General features: G+C 40.4%; 1 protein-coding gene across 1 annotated transcript; it reads right to left on the reverse strand.

Annotated features, from left to right (window-relative positions):
- Positions 1-7,330: 7,330 nt before the first annotated feature.
- On the reverse strand, positions 7,331-8,665 carry LOC145670039 (uncharacterized). The gene has a single exon (XM_081738385.1). The coding sequence runs from the start codon at positions 8,663-8,665 to the stop codon at positions 7,331-7,333; it is 1,335 nt and encodes a 444-aa protein (XP_081594511.1).
- Positions 8,666-9,521: the final 856 nt, after the last annotated feature.

Genomic DNA, 9,521 nt, shown 5'->3' on the forward strand with positions numbered 1-9,521 from the left:
GTCAAAACGCATAATTTTCCCAAAATTTCCCCCTAAAATCTGGAATTAAAAATTTTCTGTAGCTGGCAACATGCTACCAGACAGACGCAAACTATCTTAAATTAAACATTGGCACACCACTAATATATCCTACAAGTATTATGGCGATATTTATGGAACAAAGCTTCTAATTACCAAAAATATATTACGGTAAACAGAAAAGTAGGGAAAAACTAGAGAAATCAAGGGTTAGAACCTAAATACGAATTTTTCGTGCGCCCCCTAATTACCCTATTGTAACGATCTGTACTTGCGTTTGGTAAGTAAGGACAAATGTTCGATTGGCCTTAAGTTGACTTGCACTCGGACGTGTAGGTACGAATTTATAAACAAAAATTTTGATTTTTTTGCCCAAATTTAGGGAAATTTTAATTTCCCTAACTGGCAACACTGCGCGCAGGCCAGTCCAATTGATGGCAACAGTTAGGTATGCATTCGAGGTATCTACCGGGCAAGTCTTAAGGAGGTCTTTCTACAACGAAGGAAGCTACAGGAAAAAAAGAAGTAAAGGAAATTCGAAATTAGAAAATTCTCGAATTTTTGACTGGGGTGAAATTTGAGAAGGAAATTCGACACCAGAATAAAAAGAAATTAATATGATAAACTATGATCCAACCAATTTGGCAAGAATAATATCCCGATATCTTAATTAGTGTCCACGGTTTTTTTTCTATTTACAACACTACTCAAAACATGTGAAGATAATGAAAGACAGAAACTGCAGTGCTTGAAGCGTGACGGGTGGGTTCATTTTAAGAAACGTTCGAAAGAGGATCAGTTTTATGTTTGTCATCATTGTTTCCGAGATTAATCGAAGTGATTCTTCTGCTTGTATACATTATTTTTCTGTCCTACATTTGTAATCTGCAAATAACTTATGAAACTTTTAGGTGTAAGCCTACCTAAACTTCAAAATGTTATGTAGTCTGTATGGTAGGCCTATGTGTAGGATGATGATGGCACCACATGATACATTCACTGCAGATTAGAATAATACTAATCTATGTCAGCATATGCTGATCCGTGTCTACCATAATATTTACATTGTTCCTTGTATCATTTCTTATATAAATGTATTTCACGTTCATGATTTGATTTGTATTTCTATGTGTTGCAACAAAAGTTTAATGTTTGAAAATTTTAAATTTTCGAGAAAAGTACAAGTGTGTCGAAGTTCTCAAATTTCCTATGCAAGTAGAATATATCTCGCTACAGCTACAGAGCTTGGTGGATGTATGTTCAAAACCGAAAATTATACACCTATAATTTTTCGAGTTTTAAAATTTGAAAAGTATTGCAATTAGCCGTTATCTCTCATATATATATATATATATATATATATATATATATATATAGATAGATAGATAGATAGATAGATAGATAGATAGATATAGATATATAGCGATAGATAGATATTTCATATTGTAGATTCAAACATGAAGGCATTTGTTACTGTATAAACTCAGGCTTCAAACAATGGCCATTTACCTAAAGCTACTGAATGAAATTACTATAACAACAGCCTTTGTGTGCTTTTACGAGTAGCTTATTCTTTCCAACTAATTCTTTCCATTCTTCTCCACACCCACATTTCGAAGGCTTCCAGTCGATTTTCATCACCTTTACGTAATGTCCACGTTTTCGCCCCATACAGTACAACACTCCACACGAAGCATTTTATGAGTCTTTTTCTCAACTCTTTATTCAAGGTCCCACAAAACAGACTTTCTTCCTCCTAAAGGCTTCTTTCGCCATTCCTATCCTTGCTTTTATTTCCCGTTCGCACTTCATGTTATTACTAAGAATACTACCCAGATATTGAAAACTATCCACTTGTTCTATTTTCTCCCCTTCTACTTTTATATTTGACACAGATCCCTTCGTTCCAATCACCATGGCTTTTGTCTTTCTAACATTTATTTTCATCCCATATTCTTCAAAGCCTTTTCTCATTTTTCCTAACATTTTATTGCTTTTCTTTTCAGATTCTGCAAGAAGTGCCATATCGTCTGCAAATCTTATGCATCTAATCATTCTACCTCCTACCGAAAAGCCATCATCATCATGTAAACTCTTTTTCACTATCTCTTCTAGATAGACATTAAATAATGTTGGCGAGAGGCAGCATCCTTGTCGAACTCCCCTTCCAATTGCACTCTCTTCTGTCAGTTCTTCCCCTATCCTAACACTTACTTGTTGGTTAATGTATAAGTTTCTTATGTGGACGACCCTTATATAGTTTAGTTAAATCAGGTTTTCTCAATTTGGGGATCGCGAGAGAGTTTCATGCCAATAGTGAATCAGTAGCGTCATTTCAGATTTGGCTTGGGAGGGGGGCAGGTCCCCTTGATGTAAGTAAAATTTCGCGTTTTTTACTGAGTTACTATTATTCTATTGATAAAATGTATATAAATATCAAACTCAGGGGGCAAATTCCCCTCCATGCCCCTCCTAAATGACGCCCCTGTAATGAAGATAAGCTTCAAATTTTGAAAAATATTTTTAAATATTATTTTGAATTTTGTTTTGATAAGCATATTTTTATTTATATACATACAGGTAAGAACAAAAACAAAACAGGAAAAGTGTACTGAACATTTTCAACAGTTTTTTCATCTTATGGCACAAAATTAAGATGGTTATGAAGTTTAAAATTGTCAAATAGCTTTCATTTGGAAACAATATGACTAATCGGATTCGATATTTGTAATAGGAATTAACTGACCAAATTTTGTTTTAATCCATTCGCTTTTATGGAAGTTACTCTATCCACTATATACAGGAAATGGATTATACGAATATAAAAATAGATGAATATCTTGAAATCTCCGCATTAGGTATGTTTGAAATCCACAAGTTTATTCAAACCAGAAATTAAGGGGGGGGGGCGCTGACAAGAGGATGTGATAAAATGGGGTCGTGATAGGGATTAGGTTGAGAACCACTGAGTTGAATCACTGCATTGACTTTATTACAAAGTATTAATATATGTTAAATGGTTAGCTGTATCATGTAAATTAGTACACTACAATTTTATCGCTAAATGTTCAACTATACTCAACAACTGGCAATAAATCAATACATGAATAAATAAATAAGTAAGTTAATATATAAATATTAGAAATAGTTTCCTTTTTTAAAAAAAAGCCTAAATACTGGTACTTTTTTATTCTTTGGTGTATTAACAACTTCGTACACAGTTGAAAAACACGCATCGTATCTTTGTGTAAGCCATTTCCCTATTGAGCGGCACAGTTTTCCCTGAATCAACACATTACGTGTAACAAACATTGCGGTCATTGTTTTGAGCACACTAGTAACAGGCTGAAAATCAATAGCAAATTTCGATTATTAAAAATCATCATATATGGGTAAGAAGTGTCTCACTGCAATGGAAAAATTACTTATTTAATACTATCGTTTCCCTAGAAACAATGCATATTAACATTACTTACAGAGCAAAGGCATACATTACCTATTTCTGCTCCTACAAAAAGTTCAAGAATTAAGTTGGGTAAACTGTTTCAAACAAAGTTCGTGTACATGTTTTTTTTTTTTTTTTGCTAGCCGTAGCTAGCACCCACCCAAAGGGTTACGCCCTTTATTTGGGAAGCGGAGCTTATAGGAACTGCAGGTGCAGGTTAATTGTCGTGAGGCAAAAGAGATTTTATTAACTTTATTAAATCCAAGTTCATTCAATTGAAAGGACATTATGGCCGTTAACCATAATCATAAGGACAGGAAAACATGAATAAGTGTGAGCAATTCAACAGGAGAGCGTGAGAGCAGAACAGTGTGGAGAAATGGAACAATGAGGTGCACTTGACATCACAACATAACACAGAGTGTTAGAGAGACGAATGAATGTTATCTTCTGTCCAGGGGCTACTCTGGACGTAATGGAGACGAGTGGAGCCCTGTTAGTGCGGTGAAATCACTGTGCAACATAAGATGGAATGATATACGGTGGGGGGAATGCAATGAGGAAGTCTTCAAGAAGTTGAAAGTCGGGACTATTTGGTGGGAGAACGTATTGGTACAGAGTAAACAGCAGAAAGAGTGGAGAATGACGGAGAATAGTTGAAGGTTTGCGAAGAGTGGCTTCGTGGTGCATGGCATCAAAGAGCAATGGATGGTGAGTCTGGAATCGCTTCGTAACGTACCGAAGTCGGAGGTCTTCTAAGTGATAAAGAAGTTGTGGAAAAGGTGTTCTCTCATATAAGTCACGTGTAGGGCTTGGTAATTTAATTCGAAAGGCAAGGCGTAGGGCATGGCGCTCAAGAATTTGCAGCCTGCGGTAATATGACTCTGGAGCTGACAGCCAGGCTGTAAAGCCATAGGTCAAAACAGGGCGTAAAAAAGCCTTGTAGGTGTTTAGAAGTATCTTAGGTTTCAGGCCCCAGGTAGTCCCAGTGAGGCGTCGCAGTAAGTTTAGACGGTTGGTGGCTTTAAGAGCAAGACTTTTGAGATGAGCGGACCATTTCAGATGGGAGTCGAAGATAATGCCTAGATATGTGACTGTAGGACTAACAGAAAGTGGGGTTCCTGCAATCTCAATACTGAGATTGGATGGATTGCGATGAACCCGACTGCGTTTACCTGGTGGTAAGAAGATAATGGCTTGTGTTTTATTGGCGTTTAGTTTGAGGCGCCAGGTTTCGCACCATTGAATGAAAGCATCAATGGCAGGTTGAAGGATGCGATTGATGTGTTGAATAGTATTTGCCGTTGCCAGAAAAGCCGTATCATCCGCATATTGAAATAGACTGACGTTCGTAGGAAGAGCAGGAAAGTCAGCAACATACAGTAGATAAAGAAGCGGGGACAGAGCCGATCCTTGAGGAACACCAGAATGGATAAACACAGGGTGTGAGAGAGCAGTATTGATGAAAACATAGGTCAGGCGACCGGAGAGAAAATGGTAGATGAACCGAATGTAACATATTGGAAGGCGGAAAGAAAATAGTTTGTATAGAAGACCTAGGTGCCATACTTTATCGAACGCCTTTTCTAAATCAAAAAGGACAAGACAGGAAGGCTTAGATTGGTTGAACTGAGCAGTAATGTATGTGGTCAGGCGGAGAAGTTGATCGTTAATACTGAAGTTTGGACGGAATCCAGCCTGATGAAGAGGAATAAGGTTATGAGCGGTGAGATGGATATGCAGGCGTGAGACAAGAATTCGTTCGAGTATCTTGCTGAAAACAAGGATGAGTTGTATTGGGCGGTAGGAAGACACAGAGGGAGCTGGTTTTTTCGGTTTGAGGAACATTAAAATTTTTGATGTTTTCCAATCGGTAGGGATAAAACCAGTACGGAGAATGAACGTGAAAATGAGTGACAGAAGATAATGGAGAATATACGGTCCTTCTTTGATATGACGGTAGGTAATAGAATCTAACCCTGGAGCAGTGCTATGTACATGGTGGCTTTTTTTTTTACACAATGCTAGCATGCTGAAGGCATGCTAGCCCCTTACAAGGGTTACGCCCTTTTCTCGGGAAGAGAAGGAATATTAATATGGAAAGTAGGCAGCAGGGATGGTCTAAGTGATTGAATAATTTATATTAACTTTATTGATCATAAATTAAAGAGTGTGAAAGTACCATAGCAGACATTATGGCCTTTAGCCATAATCATTAGGATCGGTGATGAGATGGAGATGAGACTGAGGTGCACTGAACGCCACAACACAGTAAAGGCAAGGGTTAGTTAGACGAATGCATGTTATCTTCCGATCCTGGGGCTGCTCAGGATCATGATGAGAGACACAATGAGCCCTGTTAGAAGATATGGATTACTGTGCGTATGATGGGAAATGTAGTGCGAATCTGAATGAATGGCAAAGGCAGCTGCGATGTCTTGATCTGGATGATTTGGTGGGAGTGAATAACGGTATAAAGTAAAGAGGAGGGAGAGTGGCGGGTGGCGAACAGGATGTTGTGGAGCATAATCGATATCACTGTGTAGGATATCAAGGAAAAGGGGATGCTTCTGAGCCAGTCTATTGGTGATGTAGGAAAGTCGAAGTTTTTCAATGTGGTACAGGATGTGAGGAAAGGGGATGCGATCATACAGATCTTGTGTAGAACTGGGTAGCTTTGTACGATATGCAATACGCAGGGCGTGTCGTTCTAGGATCTTGAGCTTGTTGTAAAAGGTTGAATGTGCAGCGACCCAAGCTGTGAACCCATAGGTGAGGGCGGGTCGTAGGAACACCTTATATGTTGTCAGAATGGTATCTGCTCGTAGACCCCAAGTTGTGCCAGAAAGTCTGCGAAGAAGATTCAGTCTATTGTAGGCTTTAGTGATAATCTGAGCTAAATGAGGACGCCATGTGAGGTGAGTATCGAATATAACGCCTAGGTACTTGACGTTTTTGGTAGGTTTGATGGGAGTATCAAGAACAGTAAGGTTCAGGCGTGTTGGGTTTCTATGGACGCGGGACCGTCTCTTAGGGTCAAGAAAAACTATTGCTTGAGTTTTCTCAGAATTTAGGCGTAATCGCCATTTCGAGCACCAACTAACAAAGATATCGATGGCAGATTGGAGTGCTGTGTTCAATTGATGGATCGTTTTGCCGAGAGCAAGAAATGCCGTGTCGTCTGCAAACTGGAAGAGATGTACATTTGAAGGAAGTGGAGGAAGATCGGCAACGAAGAGCAGATACAAAAGTGGAGATAATGCTGAGCCCTGTGGAACTCCGGAATGAATAAAGACAGGGTGTGATAAGGAGTTGTTTACAGATATGTATGTTATGCGACATGATAGAAAGTTGAAAATGAATCGGATGTAGCACATTGGTAGTTTACAGGACAGAAGCTTAAAGAAAAGCGCAAGATGCCATACCTTATCGAAAGCTTTCTCAAGGTCGAATAGAAGTAAACATGATGGCTGTGAGCGATTAAAGTGATTCGTAATGAGATTGGTAAGGCGTAAGAGCTGGTCATGAACACCAATGCGAGGACGGAAACCTGCCTGATGGAGTGGAATGATGCGATGGCGAGAGAAATGTGGATGAAGTCTGTTAACAAGAATGCGTTCGAGAATTTTGCAGAAAACAGTGGTTAATTGGATTGGACGGTAAGATGATACTGAGGTAGCTGGCTTGTTAGGTTTTAGAAACATTAAGGTCTTGGAGGTTTTCCAATTGACGGGAATGATACCGGTACGTAAAATGAAAGTGAAAATATGCGCTAACAAAAGCAGTAAACAGAAAGGACTCTCTTTAATGTGACGGTAAGTGATAAGGTCCATGCCTGGAGCAGTGTTACGTTTGCGAGCTGTGACTTCACGAATTTCTTAGAACTGTGATAGGCGTGGTAAGTTCGTGATGAGCTGGAAAGGTATGCTCTGTACTGGGTTGAAGATGACGAGATTCAACATTAAACGTATATGCAGGATGGTGTCGTTCAGATCTTTCAGGAGGAAATGGCGTGAAGATGGTTTGGAGGTGATTCGCAAAGGCATCAGCTTTGGCACTATCTGAGGTGAGTGGATGATCACCGTCAATGAGAGGATAAGGTGTTCGAGTGAGTTTGCCAGTCAATGCATTAAATCTCTTCCAGTATTTGGTAGGATGTGAAGTTGCGTCCAGTGTATTGCACGTTTTGACCCAGTTTCGAAGTTTATAGGCTATAACGTAGTTTCGAACCGTACGTTGGAGTTGTCGGTGATGGCGGAGAGCCTCCTCGTTCTTTGTACGTACGTAATCTCGGTAAAATTGTCGAGAACGTCTGATCATGTGAAGGTATTGAGGTGGTAATCGAGGACGCCATGGATGTACTTGCGAGGTAGGTATATTCTCGGCAGATGCTGTATGGATAGAAGAGGTGATAGTATCCAGCGCCGAGTATAGTTCATCCTCAGTATTTGGTGCCTCGAGATGTTCAATCTTAGAAGTGAGATGAACTCTGTAGTTATCCCAATTAGCTTTGTCAAATCTAGGGACCTCCCTCGGTGGAATGTTTACAGAACAGGGATGTCGAAAGGAACGTTTGATAGTTAACTTGACTGGAAGGTGGTCGCTGCCAAGAGGGTCTAAGACTTCGATATGGCATTTGCCGGCAAGGGTAGTTGAGGTGATGACAACATCCGGTGTGGTATCTGAGACAGGGCGTGTTGATTTTGGAAGTTTATGCAGAATGCAAGGTATGCGTGTTGTAACGAAGTCCTGGAATTGAGCCTTCTGGTAAGCGGGTCTACTATGAATGTTTATATCGGCCATGATAATGAAGTGGCGAAAATTGTTTGCGATATACTGAAGAAAGGAGTATGGTATTGCATGGCCGGGGCGAACGTAGATGGTCGCCAAGGTGATGTATAAAGCTTTGAAGTAGACGGTTGTGATAAGATATTCTGGAAGGTTGGAAATAGGAGCTTGGAAAGTACGATAAGGTAACTGAGAAACAAATCCAATGAGTACGCCGCCATTGGCGCGGAGGGCTGGTGTTTGATTGTCGGCTCGAAAGATCTGGTATCCTGAGAACTTACAAGACATACGAGGTGTGAGATGCGTTTCGTTTAGTAGAAACGCTGATGCATGTTCTTCCAGAAGAAGTTGTTCGAAGAGAGATTTATGTTGATTGAGAGAACTGATATTGAGAAAGATAATAACGATATCCATAAAGAAGTTCAGAATTTCAAACAGATGTTTCCAAGCGGGTGATGTGAAAGTGAACTCGTTGACCTGTGTAGGTGGCATTGAAAGTAACGTTGAATATGCAGCGGGCAGCATACTGTACTTGTTGGAGTACATGCGGCCGTAGAAAAGGATGCACGTTTTGTAGCGTTAATGTGATGAACTGAAGAAGTTGATATACTGTAACAGGCTGAGAATCAGGTGGTACATTGGAGGTAGGCGTGGAGTTGGTCGTTGGTTCACTTTGAGTGCGAAGTGGTGCCACTAAGTGAGATTTATCCGGTGAAGGTGCGGGTCGAGCTTGACACTTAAAGCTATAAGTCGGGTGTTGTTCAGGACAAGCGGAGCACTGCGGTGGACGCTGCAGGTTCGGACAGGTACGTGTGGAATGAAGTCCAGCACAGTATCCACATTTCAAGTTATTCCTGCAGTTAGCGGTGGTGTGCGTGTTATATTCTTGACAACGCTCGCAAAGGATTGGTACGGGTCGTGCAGTGCGTGATGGCTCGACACGATGCCGCTTGCGATAGATAAAAGCTCCGTTATCAAGTAGCTGGTTGATGGTGTCCTGCGTTTGAGATAACACTCGGACCATGTAAGTGGGACCTCGGTCGTTTCGAATGCGGATGCACTTGGAAACTTTGTACCCTTCTTCTGTGAGTTCTTGTAGAATCTCATCATCAGTAAGGTCAGGATTTACCACTCGTATGACCACGGAGAAAGCAGGCGTGCGAGGTGGAGGAGGCGGCTGTTTGATTCTCCGGTAAGTCAGTTTAGTGAGCTGTGCATTCTTGCCGAAAATTTCGTAACTAAACTTGTTGCGAATAGTGGTAGCCAGATG

This window comes from Thermobia domestica, chromosome 14, assembly GCF_964235325.1.
Source record: "Thermobia domestica chromosome 14, izTheDome1.hap1.1, whole genome shotgun sequence".
In the NCBI taxonomy this organism is placed as follows: domain Eukaryota; kingdom Metazoa; phylum Arthropoda; class Insecta; order Zygentoma; family Lepismatidae; genus Thermobia; species Thermobia domestica.